The sequence below is a fragment of the Macaca nemestrina genome, chromosome 3 (assembly GCF_043159975.1).
Source record: "Macaca nemestrina isolate mMacNem1 chromosome 3, mMacNem.hap1, whole genome shotgun sequence".
Lineage (NCBI taxonomy): Eukaryota > Metazoa > Chordata > Mammalia > Primates > Cercopithecidae > Macaca > Macaca nemestrina.
In genome coordinates this window covers 173,769,650-173,789,238 of record NC_092127.1, presented here as the reverse complement: position 1 = coordinate 173,789,238, position 19,589 = coordinate 173,769,650, and the positions used below count along the sequence as shown (strand labels likewise).

At 38.7% G+C, this 19,589-nt stretch overlaps 1 protein-coding gene across 19 annotated transcripts in view; it reads right to left on the bottom strand.

Annotated features, from left to right (window-relative positions):
• LOC105487840 (PPARG coactivator 1 alpha) overlaps positions 1–19,589 on the bottom strand; it is a 716,435-nt gene that overhangs the window by 117,991 nt on the left and 578,855 nt on the right. For 14 of the 19 annotated variants that reach the window (XR_011621420.1, XR_011621419.1, XR_011621421.1 and 11 more), the window contains one exon: positions 8,853–9,032. Coding sequence is in view for 12 of the 19 variants with exons in the window: in XM_024794754.2 (XP_024650522.1) it covers positions 8,853–9,032 (180 nt within the window). In the remaining 7 variants the exon portion in view is untranslated. Of the gene's footprint in view, positions 1–6,021; positions 9,033–13,427; positions 13,802–14,405; positions 14,814–19,589 lie in introns of those variants that run through there. The other 5 variants (XR_003019441.2, XM_071093793.1, XM_011751469.3 and 2 more) reach the window with 5 other exon arrangements.

The following is a 19,589-nucleotide window of genomic DNA, read 5'->3' as shown; positions in this document are numbered from 1 at the left end:
TTTCTACTAAAGTTCCAAGCTACCCATTTTTATTAACAGTTACTTTATTAAATCCTTAATAACACAGATAGAATAGTTAGTTAATTTGTGTGTTGAGCCATGGATGTTAATTTGTAAACATAATAACATACTGCAATCATTTGCATAATAGCATTTTAATCTTTTTAGTAAAAGCTGTAATTCCCTACAAAGTACACTGCAGTAGAAACTAAGTGACTATTGGTAATAATACAAAAGGCCTTAAAATTCTGATCCTATTATAGTGTTGGAACATACCCAAACTGCTTCCATAATCTCTGAAATGTTACTGTTCTCTGATTTAGGTGTCTGTGTCAAGAATAAAAATGAAGTATAACTGGTAGCAGTAGACTATTTCCTAAATGTAATTTAGTATTCACTAAGCACCAGCACTTTGCAAATAGCTCTGAGGCTTTCCTTCAAAGTTCAGAGCTCCAGCTATGCATATTGTGTGGGGGGGACCCTGGAACTCACTCTCAACTCTGCGCTGAAGAGAGGGCTCTGATAAATCACGCTGATTTGGCACAGGGAAGGGCATAGGCCACCAGGGATTTGACCACTGAGTCTCCTTCCTCCTCTCTGCTCTACTAGCCTGATTGCTCCTCCTTGAACTGACGGCTTCTGAGCACAAGTTCAGAAAAGAATGAAAAAGTGCAGTGAAGCTTTAAAAAAGCTAGTTTAAAAAAACTCAATGGGGGCTCACTCTCTCTACAGTCCATTAACACCCATTGTAAGACTGCTCTCCACCCCCACAAAAAAAAAAGGAAAAAAAAAAGTAGTTGTTTAAGTCAGGCTAAGTCATTTTATGCAAGATCTGGTAATTCATTAATCCATCTGGCTGCAAACCTTGAATGAATAACGCAGTAGTAATGGAGATGGACAGGTCTACAAAATATTAGTGTTTAGAATCTGAAACTGTGCAAATCAGTCTATCATTCTGGAAAAGAAAAGGCACAAAAGTATCTTCTATCATCACTTTGGGACAAATGGCTTAATGGGTAAGAAGTCATTTAGCTTCAAACAACTCTGCCATTGCCAAGAATAAGAGTATGTATTTCATTGTGGATCTCTCTCCCCGTTTCCCTGCTCTCATTCTAGCTACACTAAAGCATAGGATCCTGCCTTGCTTTTAAACATACCTCAGAGCACACAGTCTTAAAAGTTAAAAGGAGGCTGGGCGCAGTGGCTCACGCCTGTAATCCCAGCACTTTGGGAGGCCAAGGTGGACGAATCATGAGGTCAGGAGATCGAGACCATCCTGGCTAAACACAGTGAAACCCTGTCTCTACTAAAAATACAAAAAATTAGCTGGGTGTGGTGGCAGACACCCGTAGTCCCAGCTACTTGGGAGGCTGAGGCAGAAGCATGGCATGAACCCAGGAGGTGGCGCTTGCAGTGAGCCGACATTGCGCCACTGCACTCCAGCCTGGGAGACAGAGCGAGACTCTGTCCAAAAAAAAAAAAAAAAAAGTTAAAAGGAACCTGAGAGGTTAAGAAGAAAAAAAAAGTGGCTCTTACCGAAATTGTTTTACATCACACGCAATTCCTTTTATAAAAACCCACAATAAAATTTTTCATCACTCAAAGAATAGGCACATAATTATAGGGACAAATTAACCTTGTTAGATGTGAAGTCTGGGATAGGGAATGGTGGAGGAACAATTTGGCTCTCTCTTTTAACAATGTGGTCTTTAATGTTCAGTTTTTTATCTGCTTTGTGTGTTGATTTCATCCAGAGGTGAGTCATCTGCTGGGCTGTGCTTCCAGGACCTGGCGTAGTGATAGTGGTACATGGACAAATAAACACAGCATGTGTATAAGGTCTCTACACAGACACACGGTTACTATACAAATAGTTTGTCCAATGCAGCACCCTGAACCTTGTGATTACTTTCACCCACGCTATTATCTTTGAAGTAAATCTAAGAAGTAATGAGCCACTTTTTCCTGATTCTGCTCCAAGATTTCCTCCTTGTGAATTTGGGTCTCCACTATTTTGGCCCCAAAGATATCCAGGCAGAGTAACTTTGATGAACCAGTTGAGTCTCCAGGAGGTTGGAAAAACCTACAATAAGTCCATAAAATGTCCCAGTTTACTTTCTGGAGTGCCTAGAGTATCTGACATGAAATCATTGGTTTCTACCATCCCAAAATACAAAATAGCACTTTCTAAAATCATCGTGCCTAATGAAACATACACATTCTCACTTTGCAAACTGCAAATGGCTAAGAATCAAATCCACTTCCATTAAAAAAAAAACAAAAAAAACAGCAGCCAATCTCATCTCTCCTAGCCACACCTTCCATTAACAAAAGCCACCAGCAGGAAAGTTAGTGCCAGTGAAAGAGATGGTCATGTAACCTGCATCCTGTGAGTTGCTATTTATTAGCAGGGGTTGATGCCAGGAGACAGAGCCCTGTGGGTCAGAACTCCTGAGCCATATTTTTCCAGTGGTCAGCATAATGGCAGGGAGGAAATAGGGTGATAAACCAGATGTTCCCAAGATAAGCCAGATGTTATCAAGCCGAGAAGTCTCAAACAACAGTGCTTAAATGAGGTGTGTAGATGAACACACACACACACACACACACACACACACACACACAATCAAACAGCACTATTTAGTCTCCCTGCAAGATAAGCCGACAGGAGAGGCTGAAAATAAAGCAGCACACAGGCTGGGTCAGATTGTTGCTTCCTGATTTGTGACTCTCCAAGATGAACATCTAACTGATTTATACCCAGAATTTGGAATTTTGTGGTAGACTACAAATGCAAAGATAAGTACAACATAAATTTTTTAAATACTCCATAAGTCTCCATGAGTTTCAACATTCTTCAATGTTCTTATGTTACAGCCAATTATCTCTCCACTTAAATGGCTATTATTTTCTTACTTGAAGTCTATGTTCTCTATAAGTGTCATTACCAAGTGTGGCAAAAATCCGGCTGTGGGCCGTAAATTTAATTTAAATGACAAACATTTATTGATTGCAAATGGGAAATTCCAGAAATCTTATAAAAGTGATTATTGTAAATTAATTCAGTCCTCCCACATAACAAAAAAGAATTTATTCTTCCAATGATTAAATTAAGGTGGGGTTGTGTATACGTGCATTCTTTTTTTCTTGTCTATTTGTTTTGTTAAAATTCCAAGAGGTTTGCCATTCATAGAAAAGTCTGTCTGACCACAGGCACAGTCAGAAGCAGGAATTCATTACCATGGAAGGCTGCAGAATTTCCTCCAAGGAGACAAGTGAAAAAAAGCAGACACCACGTAAATTTGCGGATTGGGTTAAATATGTTCTGTCCCTGAGGCAGTGGAAAGATAGAGAGCCCCTTTGTAAAATGACTCACGAATCTAAGAAAGTACTTCAGCTCCTAAAGGTGAGCAGAAACTTAACCAGGAACGATATCCATGAGGTTCTGCTTCTCTTTGGAATATCTTTGAGTTTAGCATTCCTTACCACCTCTCTCTCTATCCTAACTCAGAGTTATCAGGGCTGATGGAATTTTCCTTCAAGGTACTTTGAATCTGTTCCCTGAATGCCACCCCCTCTGCTATCACCTTGTCCCTTCCCTGTACCTGTATCACATTGGGTTTGGAATGCAGCAGGGCCTGCTGTCTGATTTTCCTTATTTCCTACTTGCCTACACCTCTTACGACTGTCAGCATTATCACTCTTAAATACCACCTCCATTATGTTGATCTACTAAAAATCTTCAATGACATCCTACTTTCTAAACAGACTCTAAAGATTTCCCACTGGGTTCTCACGACCCACAGGAATTTTGTACCTACCTTACATCCAAACTTACTCCCACTACTGCTGTGTTCCCATTAATATGTATTTTACTTTGAGTAAACCAAGCTCCTCACCTCCACATCCCCTCTATGAAAACGCTTGGCTCTTCTTCTCTTCCAAGGCTTTGTGAATTTATTCTTGCTGTTTATCTCCTCAGCTAGAAATACACTTACATACACACACATATATATGCATGCATATATGCATATACGAGCTTGCAATGTTTGCAAATTGCAAATATATATAAAATCCTATGTAGGTGCATATACATATTATACATATACATGAATATACAGTCTTACATTGTTTTCCAGTTGCTAAGAAATAAAAACACATGCATATACTTGTATATTTGTATACACAGTCTTGCATGATTTCTTAATTGTTTTACATTTGTTCATTTTGCCTCCCAAACTAGATTTAAAGTACTTTAGGACACAGGCCTTCTTTTGTGCTTTGTATATAATCTTCATATTACCTAACACAGTTCATTCCATCAATAAACACATGAAGATTGACTCATTCATTATGCTACAAGTATTTATTGAGTTCTTACTTTCTGCCATTTTCTAAGAAAATATCTAGAAAAATGTCGGTGAACAAGACAGGCAGATTCCCTGCTCCCCAAATGCTCAATGGTCTGTTGAACTGCTGATATTTGTTATTTTTAACTTTTTGATAGGTACATAATATATGTCAATTTTTGCAAAATGTAGAATATAAGTGAAGCCAAATGAAGAAAAGTAAAGTATCTATATTTCCATTAGAATAATCAAGTAGTCTTGAAAACTTCCACATTCATTTCCTTGTGGCATATAACAGGATAACTTACACACAAATACAAAACCACCACTCACCCATTTCTGCTACAAAGTTCACAGTTTCAAGCTTCCTGAGAGTTCCAGCAACCACCAAACATGAATGCTGGCTACAGCTGTGAGAGTCCTTCTCTCCCCATCAGCAAAGGCAGACCTCAGAATGTATTACAAGTAATGACCTAGAGACGACTGCATTCTCACTTGCCATCGTTCTAACGAACCCCAAGTAGCTTCATTCAGAAGTAAAGACGAATGAATGAAAGATGCCCATTCAGTTGTATCACAGAGGCATTAAAGCAGGTATTAAAATAAACCAGGGACAAGGTTGCCCACAGTGACCCAGAAAGGCCAACATGCTATTTAAACTAACCCCATGCCATCCATCTTTACACACTGCTGTGCTGTAAAAGTAGTCCTTTATTCTCCTCCTTCAAACAATGCACAAAGGCAACAGACGGAAGGAAGTTATGTTGCAATATTCTGAAACATAAATCTTGCTACCAGCCGGTCCAGGGACGCATCCTGTTTTCCTTACACATGGATCAGATTCACTGGAGGCTGTTACCTCTAAGCCTTTTGCCTTGTTTTTTAAAGTGGCTTCTGAATCGTACCTGGTCCCCTGCATTTACACATCCAAACACAGGTTGCGTAAGCAGAGATCATTGTTTGTGTGTCTAGTTACTCAACCAACATATGCCATTGCATGTTGCTACCCCCTCTGCTACCACCTGGAATTATCTTTCTCATATTGTGACATTCAGCTTCATTCTTTACCATTATTTTGTGATGTTAAATAAAAATTAAACTTAGATTCAAACATATGGAAGAAACAAAAAGAAGAGATACATAATTTACTCTCAACATTTTTTTTTTTTTTGAGACGGAGTCTCGCTCTGTCGCCCAGGCTGGAGTGCCGTGGCCAGATCTCAGCTCACTGCAAGCTCCGCCTCCCGGGTTCACGCCATTCTCCTGCCTCAGCCTCCCGAGTAGCTGGGACTATACTCTCAAGATTTTAAGACTCTGCCACTCTATTATATAGCCCTAAATCCCACTTTCTGCTATGATGAGAATTCAGAGAGCCGATGGCCAGTTTCCAGTGGTGTCATTGATGTGCTACTTGAGTCACGGAAAAGCATTTAACTACTCAGTGCCTGATTTTATTCTGGGAATCCAAAGTAGATAATGCTTGTTATTGTGAGATCAGAGACAGCAGAACCCGTGACTGTTTAACTTGCTCAAGTACAAGGCCTTCTCAAATGTGATGAGGCAGGACTTTGCAAATTGAAAGAAGGTGAGTGCAGGTGAAAAGTCCACTGTGAGTGGCTGGCCCTGGGAAGGCACTTCCCTGAAATGCTGCTTGGGTAGAAGCAACACAAACCTGCGGCCATGAAAGAGTTATCTGGTTTCATACGAATCTTCTTCACAGGGAAGACCCAATTTTAGAACATCACCTCTGCTCCAAACACACTTTCCTTTCGCAGTATAGAAAAGATTCCTGAGTTTAACACTAGAGGGCAAAGAGTGGAGGCGTCCTCACGCCAGGCAAATGCTCCTGAAGCTGCTGCTGTTGGTAACGGCATTGCCACATATGACCTTACCCTTTGCCTAGATAAAGAATGGGCTTTATGACATCAGAGAACACTGTTATGGGAACTTACCTAAACAGTCACTTTTGCCCTCTGACACTAAGAGAATACCTGACATATTAGTCCTGGAGCCCCAGGCATCCCAATACCGTTATATGACTTCTCATTCTTTATATCCAGTACCTTACTACGTCTTCTTTCAGAAATCTGACCAATTAATCATTAGTAATTTATAAAGGGGAAGTTTGTGACTTTATTTAAAAGCAGGGTTTTTCAACCTCAGTGCTTTTTTCATTGGAGGCTGAATCATTTTTTGTGGTGGGAGCTGTCCTACATGCTGTAGGATTGTTTAGTAGCATCCCTTGACTCTAGTCTCTACTCAGTAAACGCTCGTAGCATCCCCTTGTCCCCAGTGGTAACAACCAAACATGCCCCCAGACATTGTCAAATGTCCCCTGAATTGGGGTGTGGGGTGGGGACCAAAATTGCCTTTGGTTGAGAATCATTGGTTTAAAATGACCTAATGAGAGTCTAAATTACATGAACCTTCTGTTTCAGAGTGCTGAAAATAATTTTATGAGCGTAGAATATGATACAGGGAGACAAAAAGGGTGGTATGGCATATGTTAAGCACCTACATGTAGATAATTAACAAGATGCTGAACCAAGACTCCTGAAGGTATAAATGTGAAGTATCTCTCACAAATACCACAACACAAAATACAGGGACATATAGGTTATGGAGAACGTTGTATTTTTTTTAAAGTAGCCCACCAGAGAGGCATTGACTCCTATGCCATCTCCCCCTACCTCTAAGTTATTCTCTAGCCTCTACAAAATGCATGGCATTCATCTGATATGGAATAGCTGATTTTTAGATAAGAGGTCTATGGAGATGGACATTTTTTAAGGCACTGTTTATTTAATGCAGCATGACTTAGAATGGGCCTGTAACCTGACAAGTGTACTGAGTGAGGAATGTTCAATTTACCAGTTCTAACTGGCCAAGTCCTCACATGAACTTTCTAAGACCCGGCTGAGAAGCCTGGGAAAGTAGAACTAACCACAACCTTCAGTGTTTCCTCTACCTTGTTCTGTCTCCCCAGTCCAAACTCTACTACCTTAAGCATTCTTCTAAAACCCACTTAATCCCCAGAGGTATTACAAAATCTCAACCGTCGGCAGAACCTACAGCCGTCTCAGCTCACTAGCTAACTGTACCTCCATGCCAACCACCACTGAAAGGAAAGATTCTGTTCTATTTTTAAATATATTGAGCAAAGAAGCAGCTTGATATGCCTTTGTAAAGGATGGCTGTCACCCAAATTCATGGGTTCTCTATTTTTAATCAAGGATATAAACTTTGAAGTCCGATAAATTTGGGGTTCAAATCCCAGGTCTTTATTGTCAGCTGTGTGATTTGGGGAAAATCAAATAACCTCTCTGAATTTCAGTGTCTGCATATGTAAAACAGGAATGATAATAATAGGACCTAACAATAGGTTGTTTTCAAGGATACGTGAGATGACATATATTAAGCATGAGTATACCAAAATGTTGGCCATTATTGTCATTACTATTATTGTTATCAACATTAATATATTCATCATTCACTCATGATTCAACAAACGTTTATTCAGCATGTATTGCATGCTGGGTTCCAGAAAAACTCAATTAATATTTTAAACTTGGCTTTCTTAAGACTCGGATTTCAACCAAATAACACGGCAGTATAAGAAATGTCTTTGCGGGTGAATAAGAAAAGTCCAGCACATACTAGGTGCTCAGAAAACATTAGATAATGATGATGATGATGGCACTGGCAGTTGTGATAAAGAAAACCAGTGAATTTGTCAATCTTCATTTAATTCACTTGCCAGAGTACTCACTAAATGTTTGTTCCTATAAAAAGTCATGTATTTTCAAGTAAATGAGTACTGATCTTGTGGGAAAGAATTTCTTTTCTCAAAGTAACACTTTAATAGGAATAGATTAACATGCTTTATTATAGGGTAGGCTTATAATAAGAGTCCGGAGTCACGGAGGTAATTCTCGCTACTGAAAAGTAAATGAATTTTGACTGATTTATAAGTATACAGTAGATTAGTTAGGTTTAGAAATTCCCATTATATAAAGAAATTAGAGATATGAACCAAAAATATGATTAATAATAATAATCAAAAGAGCTCACCTAATTAGTAAAGCAAATAAAGGTAGACATCTACCCCCTTGGTTAAAAAGAAAGGCCTTCTTATTTATTAATTTATATGAGGTACCATTTATTGCTCATTCTTTCTGTGGGAAATAGACAGGAATAAACAGGTTTAGACTTTTGTTCTTCTTTGTCACTAACCTTTCACAACCCTTTAGTATTTCAACATAGTTTAACTCACTCACAGTTGTTGATTCTTAGTCCCTTCAATCTTTAAAAAAATACAAATAAAAATAAACCATTTGTTTTCCAAACACTGTTTTTCCATCAATTAGAAAGTATGTAACTGTGATGAAAAGTCTTTTGATGATAGCAAAGTAAGTACCCATTATATGTTCAGGCCTGTTACCATGTTAGTCTCGCCCAAGCCAAAGTCAATGAAAAATTAATTTTTCCAAAGGATGTCCTTACCTCAAATATGTTTGAAGGCTCATTGTTGTACTGATTGGATATTATTTCTGATTGGTCACTGCACCACTTGAGTCCACCCAAAAAGCTGTCTGTATCCAAGTCGTTCACATCTAGTTCAGAAAGATCAAGTTCAGGAAGATCTGGACAAAGAGGCTGGTCTTCACCAACCAGAGCAGCACACTGCAGGAGGCAGAAAAAAAAAAATTAAAAAATTTTTAAAAAGCTTCCATTAACCACAGGAATTTATTAAACTGCAATAGCATGTGATAGGAATTAAGCCTAGTTAATTCAACAACATTACCAAAGCTAGTTTCTGGCACTTGAGTCACCAGGAAAAACACCTAAAATCTTTACTCACTTAGCTCCTGAAGGATAATTTTCCTGCTTTATTCCATCCAAAATTCTACCTCCAAATACTAAATACCATGCTCCATGAAGCTTTCTCTGATTCTTCCAGTTAGAAATCAACTAGAAATTTTTGTACCTCTTTGTACAAAATCCTTGGTACCTGTTTGCTAGTTACTGCTTCCAAAGTTTTAAACTGTCTTATGGTTAACCATAAGACAAACTTGATTTTACCTTGGAAAGTTTATCACACATAATAGACACTCAATAAACTATTGCTAAATGGAAAAAGAACAAAGGAACTACACAAGGAAAAATTGTCTCCATTTACACTCCTTTTAAGCATTATAATCCATATAATTCATTTAGCAACTAATGATGCAAAGTCCTTTGACTCATCTGTGATTCTCCTGAATTGTTTTTAATTAAATCATTTACTCTTATTTGACTCTTCATGACTTTCTGGACTTCATTCTTAAAGGCAAAAGCAAGTTCCTTAAGATGAAGGACAAAAATCATAATTTTTTTTCTATATGGCTTTTGTATGTAACTTGCAAGGGGTGCGTGTGTGTGTGTGTGTGTGTGTGTGTGCGTGTGTATGTGTGTGTGTATGGTTGGCATCACCTAGTACCCGGAAAAGAAAACTCACAAGAGCATACCATCAGTGTATTTTGTTCATTATTTATGCATATCTAAACTGTGCTTTACGTGAATTCAAAATAACTATTTCTGTTTAGAGTTTCAAAATAATTTCTATATATTGAGAGGCTTAACATATCTTCTACCATGGCTGGGCTACTTGTCACCAAGATTATTTTAGATTGTCAAAGTATTTCATCCCCTTACATGAACTAGACAGTCTTTTCAACTGTTTTACCATGGGGCTTTTGGAGGCAGGCGGACTCCCCTTACCGATAAGGTGGTCTCCTAAACTTGAATTGGCTACCTAACTGCTAATGTCAGTCCGCAGGCAGCTGGAATCCATCATTCTTAGCAAACTATCACAAGAACAGAAAACCAAACACCGCATGTTCTCACTCATAGGTGGGAACTGAACAATGAGATCACTCGGACTCAGGAAGGGGAACATCACACACCGGGGCCTATCATGGGGAGGGGGGAGGGGGGAGGGATTGCATTGGGAGTTATACCTGATGTAAATGACGAGTTGATGGGTGCAGCACAGCAACATGGCACAAGTATACATATGTAACAAACCTGCACGTTATGCACATGTACCCTACAACTTAAAGTATAATAATAATAAATAAATTTTTTAAAAAAATTAAAAAAAAAATAAACATCCATCTGCAATAAGAATTCTACTTAAAAAAAAAAAAAAAAAAAAAAAAGAACACTGCAGGAACTCCTATCACAGGGGTCTGGCATTGCCAGAACAGTCAGAACTTTATCCACCTGTGAGTAGTGGTGTCTCAATCAGGAGGCACACACTGACGCAGCACCCTCGTGGCCCTGCCTTCCAAGGTCGGGAGAGATGCTGTGGAATTGTTCACATCCAGGCAGCAGTTAGGCATGAAATGAAAGATGCACCTTGACATTTACATTTTGAATGAAGTAAGTTTTATGCAGATTTTCTTTCTCAAGCACCCCTGTTATCCCTGGCAGGGATTCCTAGCAGGCCACATTACACAGGTCATATGCAGCAGCGTGATCAAAAGCAACATGCTGAGAAGTAAGTACCGGGTAATGGAGTCAGCAGTTGGTAAGGGGAGGATGGGGGGAGACTGAAAATCATTGCCATCCTTTTCTAAGACCACTGGGCCCCAGTGAGATCCCTGGCAGCAGGCACAAAGGAATGCAAAGAAAGGGCCGTCCTCGCCATCAAAACTCTTTCCTTATCATTTTATTGGTCTTTCCTTTTATTATCTGAGTTAGCCCAAACTTACAGCTCGGTATACTTGACAAGGCATATAAGTAAGTGGAGGCTGGGCTGAAGAGATCTCATTCTGGCATAATGCTCGTATTTGGTTGTGGGTGTAACACTTTCCAGACTCCATTCTTGCCCATACAGCTGATCCTCCAAGCCCAAACACACTATCTTAACTTTTCCTCAATGTCACCAATTCAGAGATAGGGGGAGAACTTTTTCAATGGTGCTAGATACACTAGGATGTTATGGGGCATAGTCTTTTAAAAAACATGAACAACAAAGATAGGAACACAAAATTAAAAATAGTCAAGAAAATATAGGCTTTCCACATACGGCTTAAGTTCCTGTTGTGAAACTTAGGAACCAACCATGTTTTGGAAGGCTAAAGTGGCATACTGATTTGTGGACAACTTTTTGTTATCCCTCTCTTTAACTGCCCTCTTTGGCATGACTTGTTCAAAACCCTTTAACCTTCCATAAATAGGTATTTTGAAATAACTTTTGAAAACCATGGAACAGGCCAGGTCAATTTGTTATATTGGTGCTATCTTGTCATTTACATATTCCTTTCCTTCCTCTCACTTGCTCTCTCTTGCTCTCTCTGTCTGTCTCTCTCTCTCTCATTTTGCTTTTACGTTATGGTTGAGAAAAGTGCATGTGCTCTTGCCGATGTTGACATGCTAATAAAATCTGTGCTTCTGAATGTGGCATTATCCTGCTAATCTAAAACACATTAGTGGTAGCAAGTGTTCCTGTTATTAATTTATATTTGGCCTTTGGACGATGCCAGACTTAACAGTCCAAGCCCTGTAACTGTCCTCATCTGACATGCTGATATTTTCTGTTTCCCTATACATCTGTAACAGGTGTGCTTTATTGCAATGACACAGACACATTCTGCTGCCTCTTTGCAACTATGACAGCTATTTCACAACTGTAGCCTCAATTTTATAACAAGATTTAAGAGGATAAAGCAGTCACTAAACACAAAAGGCTAATTATTGTCTGTTATTTCACCCCAACAGACTTTTCTCTTAGTTAAGGAGCAGACAATAAATTAGCTTAACTGCATTGATGATAATGAATCATTATAATCAAGTATAATTCTCCATTAACCTTTTGGAGGTTTTTTGTGCCATTGATGGTAAATTTTAAAGAGAGAGAGAAGAAGGAGTGGATTTGGTCACATTAATTATATTAATGAAAAAAGAAACTTGGTCCTTAAAAAAATTAGTCAAGATAGGGGCAAGGGGTGGAGAGAGGGGCAGTAAAGAATGACAGACTTAGTAGGGTGTATGTCATTTGAATTGTCTCTATCAATCTTAGTAACCTTATTGTACATCACCTTCATTAAACTGTGAAACACGGGGCACTCCAAGTAGCTATAGTGATATAGGCCTTTATTAACCAATGTACTAGCCTGTCATTATGTGCAAAAGGGCCTAATACGTTTTAGGATGACAGCAAACATTAATGATTCAAAAAATAAAAACTGCCTACGCTACCTGCTGCTCGTAATATTTTAGACTGGCGAAGGTGATTCCCAGAGCCGCTGCCATGTAGGCAAAGCTTCTAGCATCTAGCTGCCTATAGTGTAACAGAGAAGAGACTGGCCAATCTCAGCCGACTGGCGACTCCATCCATGGCTGGACAAGTAGCCAAGACCTTTCCTCCTTAAGAAAAAAATTTAAAGGCCACAGTTTTAAATGCTTCTGATGCTGATTTGAAAATGACTGCAGGAATTCCAGTGATTAAAATAAATCTTCCTTATTTCCACATGCTGTAGTTCCTCAATCAACTCCTAACAGCATCAAGAATAATACATGATGGAAAAATGAAACTACAGCAGCTGAGACCCACAGTGCCAGCCGGACAACCACCCACAGGACACTCCAGCTACTCAAAGACAATTAGGACTTTGAAGCCACTTATAACCCTGACTCATAATGGCTACAGGGCATATGAATGATCCATATCTATTCCACCTTACCAAGAAATCAGAACAAGATAACAATTACAATCCACAAATACGATCTACCAAGGCAAGGGAGGGCAAATGGAGCCAACATTTGCAAACCCAGCAAAGAGTTAAGAATCCCAGGCATGCCTCGCTAGATAGGAAAAAAGCATTCACAGACGGCCTTGGCCAAATTATGTTCACTTTAGATGTGTATTGCTGCCTCACATGGACATCTTATTTAATCAAATCACGTGTGGGCTTGATCCTCCCCCTTACCCTACGTGCCCCCAGCTACCCAGAGGAAACACGCGCAGTCTTTTGCCAGATTCATTGTTAGCAGCTGGGATCCTCCATGCAATTCAATTCGAGTCCATCTCACCAGAGTCCACAGAAAGTTTCGCTTGTTTCCCAAGTTGCCCAAACTTTCCTTCCGAGAACATTCCATTGTGCTGAATGCAAACACGCCGAGGTCCTCCGTCCCCCCACTAGACTCCAGAGATTACGAGGAAACTGCTTGCGTTATTCTCCCCCCTGTATGAATTGTAGCCAGCAGAGACTGTGGAATTGATGTATTGCTGTCTATTTTTACACAAGCAGCGAGCAGCTCCACACACAGTCCTGCATAAACTCTATTCTCTCTCGGCTTCAGGCAGCTCTCCGTGGTACAGGAAGATTTAACCATTGGCTTCCCTGCCACCGACGCGAACGGAAAACCTTGCACTGCCAGGCATTTCTTTTTATTCGCTGGCCAAATCTTTCAACCATGTATAGGAGTTTTAAAGGAAGCAGCATCGTTGTTTTGTGTTCTGTGGGAAAAGTAATCTAAAATAGCCCAGCAGGATTATTTAGGATTTTGTAAGTTCTCTGTCTGATGAACAGAGAGAAGGCGGGGGGGGGGGGGGGGGGGAAATCCGGACTACAGTCAAAACGGACTATATTTGAACACATCCATTTTAATATTTTTATCTTCGTCTTATTATAAATAGAAATGGCATTTTTCCAACCAGGCCACTAAACACCACTGGAAAGAATTCAGCTTCTGATTCATATCAATATCTTAGAGCATAAATATTGCATATGAGTAGAAACAGTGCCAAAGTCACATGGAAAGAGTTTCTAACTGCAACAGATACTGATGACAGCAGCTAAGCTTTGATTTGCTCAAGGCATCTCAGAGCCACCTTAAAATAGCAAACTTATTGGAGTTAAGATAAGATTGAGGTTCTCTTCTAAAAGCTCCTGCCTGGACTACTTTCCTGGCTCTTCTCTTTGCCCAAGCCCATCCCCCTTACAGGAATAATAGCATCTGAGGGAAGCGTCAGTCCTGGCTGCAGCGCCGAGCCCTGCCCCAGCTCACCTCGATGTCACTCCATACAGACTCAGAGTCCTGGTTGCACATGTCCCACGCCATCCAGCTCCTGAATGACGCCAGTCAAGCTTTTTCAACTCCAATCCACAGTGACACAGAGCACACACTCATGCAGGCAACCAGCCCCTTACTGAGAGTGAACTGAAGGCACCTGTCTTACTACAGTCCCCAGTCACATGACAAAGCTATTAAAAAGTAGGCTGGGCTGTCACTCACCCAGCCTCCCTTCCCTTGTGCAGCTTGCTGCTCTAACTCGTGACGTCACTCAAAGGCAGCCCTCTGCCTCAGTGAAGTAACGCTTTAAAAAAAAAAAAAGAAAAAAAGAAAGAAAGAAAGGAAACACTTGGACTTTTGGAGGCTTCAAGCATCATGCTGTGATTAAAGCCAGCTTTGAATGCCACAGACTCTAAACGGAGCCCTGGCCATATAATAACCAAAATCCCCTGCAATCTTTTTTTAATTTATTTTCCTTCCAAAACAAGCAAGTGGCAAAGCTCCCTGTTTCATGACAGAGTCACTATATTCTTAGCTAAAAGGTGTATTCCCTGAGAACTCTTTAATTCTAAGATCTCCAAGTGGACTCAAGCTCAGTTTGGGACTAAAGCAAGAGCTTATCACATGATGCATTTTTATGAGACATTTTCTCATTGAGGGAGTGTTTGAAAGCAGCAAATGAGGCTTTTTTTTTTTTTTTTTTTTTTTTTTTTGCTTGTTTAATCAACAACATAGCCTGTATTTGTTAAGGTATAAACAAACTCCTCCACTCAGAATTCGGCTGCCCCCATGGCAGTAGGGAATACCAGCTCCCAAAGTACTGCTGCAGTTTTCTTTGCTCCATAAAAGGAGAACAAGCCACAAAACCCCATCCTTTCGGCTTCCTTCTAATTATTTCCATTTCTCTCATAGGCTCCCAGAAAACAAGTGTTAGTAAATACAGTCGCTGCTGCTGTGCTCAGATCAGCTTAGATTCCGGGCTCCTATTTTTCATACATGTAGCATTTCCTCCCTAACTGCCTTAGGGTGCCTTTTTGAATAAACATTGAATTCCAACCCTAGTGCCCTGGGTTGTGTAGTTTGCGTTTTGAAATCAAGAATGTCCGTGAACTGAGGGAAAAATACCAACACACTATTAGCAGAAATATTCAATTCCTGAGCTTTACTTTCTATTATTTTTCAGCTTGTGCCTTGAGACAATGAGGGCTAATGCAGGTGTTTTATGATGACACTACATATTGAATACAAAACAAACTCAAGGTACTGGATACAGTGGAAAAACACTTCCTGTAACATGACAGTGGTCTGACTTAACCCTTCCAAGTTCCCAGGAGATGTACACATGTACGTATCTGTGTGAATAAACATGTTTTCATAAAATGTTAAACCCAATACGCTTTTAGAATCAGCTCAATTCTTTTACTTGGTAATAATTTACCTGAAAGCAATCCCCCAGTCATCTAAACATAATTTGTAAAGCACTATTTCTACTGAGGTTAATATACCCTATTCTTCATTGTCCGTCTCCTTAAACAGAAAAACGTGGTGATTTGCCCTAACACATATTTTAAATATGAAGTTGCTCAAATATTAAAGTGAAAGAAAGAACAAAAGAAACAAAACACCACCAGACTGCTGCTTCTTTCAGACCATCCATATTATAAGAGATTTGTGTGCTGTGATAGCTGCAACAAGTTGCTAGTAAATTCCCAAATAACGTCAGGAAGTTGACAGTGTATCATTACTGGGCATAAAAAGGTGGCCAAGAGCTTTGACATTTTAAATTTGCTGAATACAGTTCACAGGCACATTTTCCCTTTTACAAACAGGAGAAAATGACTGTAGTTTTAATTTCTAATGAAAGAACAGGAAAATACAACCTCGGGAATGCTTTTATACAAGCAATTAGTGGCATTACTCTGCACTCCCCACAAAGAAACACTAATTTTCTTCCCAATTATATTCTGATTTAATGTAAAACTTCAGTAAATTATTAAAATTCAGGACAAAGGTCACTGACTCTCCCCTTAACAATCAACTGTGAAATAATATTGGTCACCTGGCCAAGAAGAGTCAACGTTTATTAATTATTATCATGTGATTCTTCCACTGTGATATTCACTGATACTTTTATTTGTGTTCATCCAATGCTAGATATTCATCATATTTTTAAAACCTATTCACATCTTTTAGAGATGTTCTTTACATTGGAACAGGCTCATTATAATTTTTGATATTCTAACCTGCCCAGATTGTATTGTTAGGGTTTTCTTACATTTTGCCATCTAATTATACTTCTAAAAAATCAAATCAGCACATGCACTGAAACCAGAAGTGATTTCAAATACACTTGTTTTTTCTTCACTATCACTATCACAAAGAGGATGGTAATTCAGAAGTAACAACATTTAAAGGACTTATAAACTACAGTATATTGCATTGCCCCCTCAAATTTCTATTACTGGACAAATCAAAATTAAATAGATTCTTAGGACAAATTAGAGTGCTTTCCACTATTTTTTTTTTTGTCTTAAAACTACAACTGTAATGAGAGGGATGTTTTAGAGGTTTTATAATTTTGTTAATTAACTCTTCAGATTAAAATTTTTCTTCTGTCCAGTTTTTTTTCTTTGCTCGGGAGAACTTAAATTGTTCATTGCTCACCAACCTTGTTTTTTCTGGTTCCCCGGGCCATTTCTATATTTAATTCCCTCTCTGCCTTGACTATTTCTCTCACTCTCTACTCACAGCCGTCCTTTCACCCCTTCGTCAACTCTATCTCCAAAATTTCCAAATATCTGGTTTCACACAACAAGGATATATTGAAACTTTACTGTGTGCACAGCCATGTATCACCAGGACTGCTAAGAAAGCATATAAGATGGACACAAGAGAGCTTACAATTTTAAGGGGATGACAACCCTTAAAAATGGAGAATAATTTGGTATGAAAAACCAATGTCACTTGGATCAACACCCAGATTCCTCTTCTACTGCTTAAAACACACCCTGGTGAGGTACAAGGTCCTTTCATTGACCACTGCAGTTCACACCCAAATCAAACTCATTTTATCTCAACAATAGAAAGAGGTATTTATTAACATCTGCCGAGTGCCCCTAATGTTGCGTATCTACACAGAGCCTACATTCCATCCTGATAATTTCTCCCCTCTGTAGTTCTGTTAACATTTTCCAGAGTTTCGATATTAGTAGAGGCAGGAGAATCTATCTCGAGTTGCTAACAAAGAGAAAAAAAAACCCTCAAGAGAATAATTCAATTCTCTAATAAATATGTTGAATGAAGTGTATAACATTTGAGTTTCCCTCCTCACTCCTACCCCAAATTAAAGGCTTTTCCGACCCCTCCATATTTCAGACAACTGCCCATTTCTAAAAATTAGAATCAAATTCAAACCCCCAAACTCAAAAACCTCAGACAATAGCAAAAACAACCGGTTTTGTTGTCTATATTGAATATAGGTGATTTCAGAAGCAAACTCAGAAGAACCATTAGGATAAATATATTTGTTCACCTGTTTTTATAAGTTTATAAGTTTTTATTTTAACAAAACAAACCAAAAACTACCAGACTGCTGCTTCTTTCAGATCAGACATATTATAAGAGATGTGTCTACTGTGATATCTGCAATAAGTTGCTAGTAAATTCCCAAATAACGTAAGGAAATTGACAGTTTATCATCACTGGGCATAAAAAGCTGACCAAGAGCTTTAACATTTTAAGTTTGCTGAATACAGTTCATAGGTACATTTTCCCTCTTACACACAGCAGAAAATTACTATAGCTTTAGTTTTCTAAATCAAGAAAGAACAGGAAAATACAATCTCGGGAATGTTTCCATACACACTATTTATACAATAACTACATAAGAATATATGTATGCAGAAACTTCTCAAGAAAGAAAGGCGGAAAGCAAAACATATACAGCAGAGCACGTATGGGCTAGACATTAAGGTCAGCACTTCATATACCACATCTTAATCAATTTAGTCCTCCAAACTATCCAGTAAGGATGACCTGTGTACCCATTTTACAACGGAGAAAAATAAGGCTGAGCAAGGCTTAGAGAACAGCTGAAAAGAGCTTGCAAATCACTGAAAGCCTTTCTAGGAAGAACTAAAGTTTCATCCATAAGAAGAATAATCATCCTCAAATCAAAGCCATAGCAAAGACCCCGGAGGCAACTTTATAACTGAGGGACAGTCTACATAGCTGGAAACCAATATTCCTGGGAATGCTGCCTGCCTAGAGCATTCGTCCAGAAAGCAAAGGGGCCTGCCTAGAATTGCTAATATTTGTAAAGTTAATCATTGTTAACAGGCATTCAATTGCTTGCTTTTAATTCCTAGAGGGACTAATTGATCCTGATACCCCACATCAGTTTCTAAACACACGCTTTGGGCCTCTGGTTAGAAGCAGAGACTGTGTAGAACACAAAAAAGTTGGTAGCAGGATAGGCTATAACAAAGACTTCTATAAATACTTTAAAATTAAACCTCATTTTCCACAAAAAATGTCACAGTGATGTTCATGTGAACAAAGAAGCTTTGAGGAAATAACTAGAGGAAAATCAAGACAGCTTGAATGTCTCCTAGCATTTATTTTTCTTTTTTTAATAAACAAGTTTTGATAGACAACCTCAGCAAAAATAACTCTCCTCTCCAATAAAACCTTCTGCAGACCAGCTCTATGGAACTGAGTCAGCCTCTATTTTAATTTCGACCTCAAAATGTGCTTTTGGTGTTTTTCATATTGAAACAAAAAAAATATGAAAATTAATCAGAGTTGCAGTCAATTGGACTAATCTAAACATAAAGCAACAATTGTACTTATTAAGCACACAGAGAAGAGATAATAAAAGGGTGGTTAAAATCTGATTTTGTCAGATGTTCAATTCTGTTGTATTTGTGAATCTACATTTTCATTTACCTTAATTATTCTAGGTTAATTTATCTATAATGCAGAGAGTTATTGATTATTTAGATGATAAATATTCAATAGGATTATCTAGCAATGTTTTTTTTAACTGGAAATGAATAAGGCATATTACATATTGTCAAATTTGGCACTATTTAAAAATTTAAAGTGCTACTGAACTTCAATACATAATATAACATTTCATTTACTAAGAAAGATTTTTTTTTCTTTGCACTAGCTGAA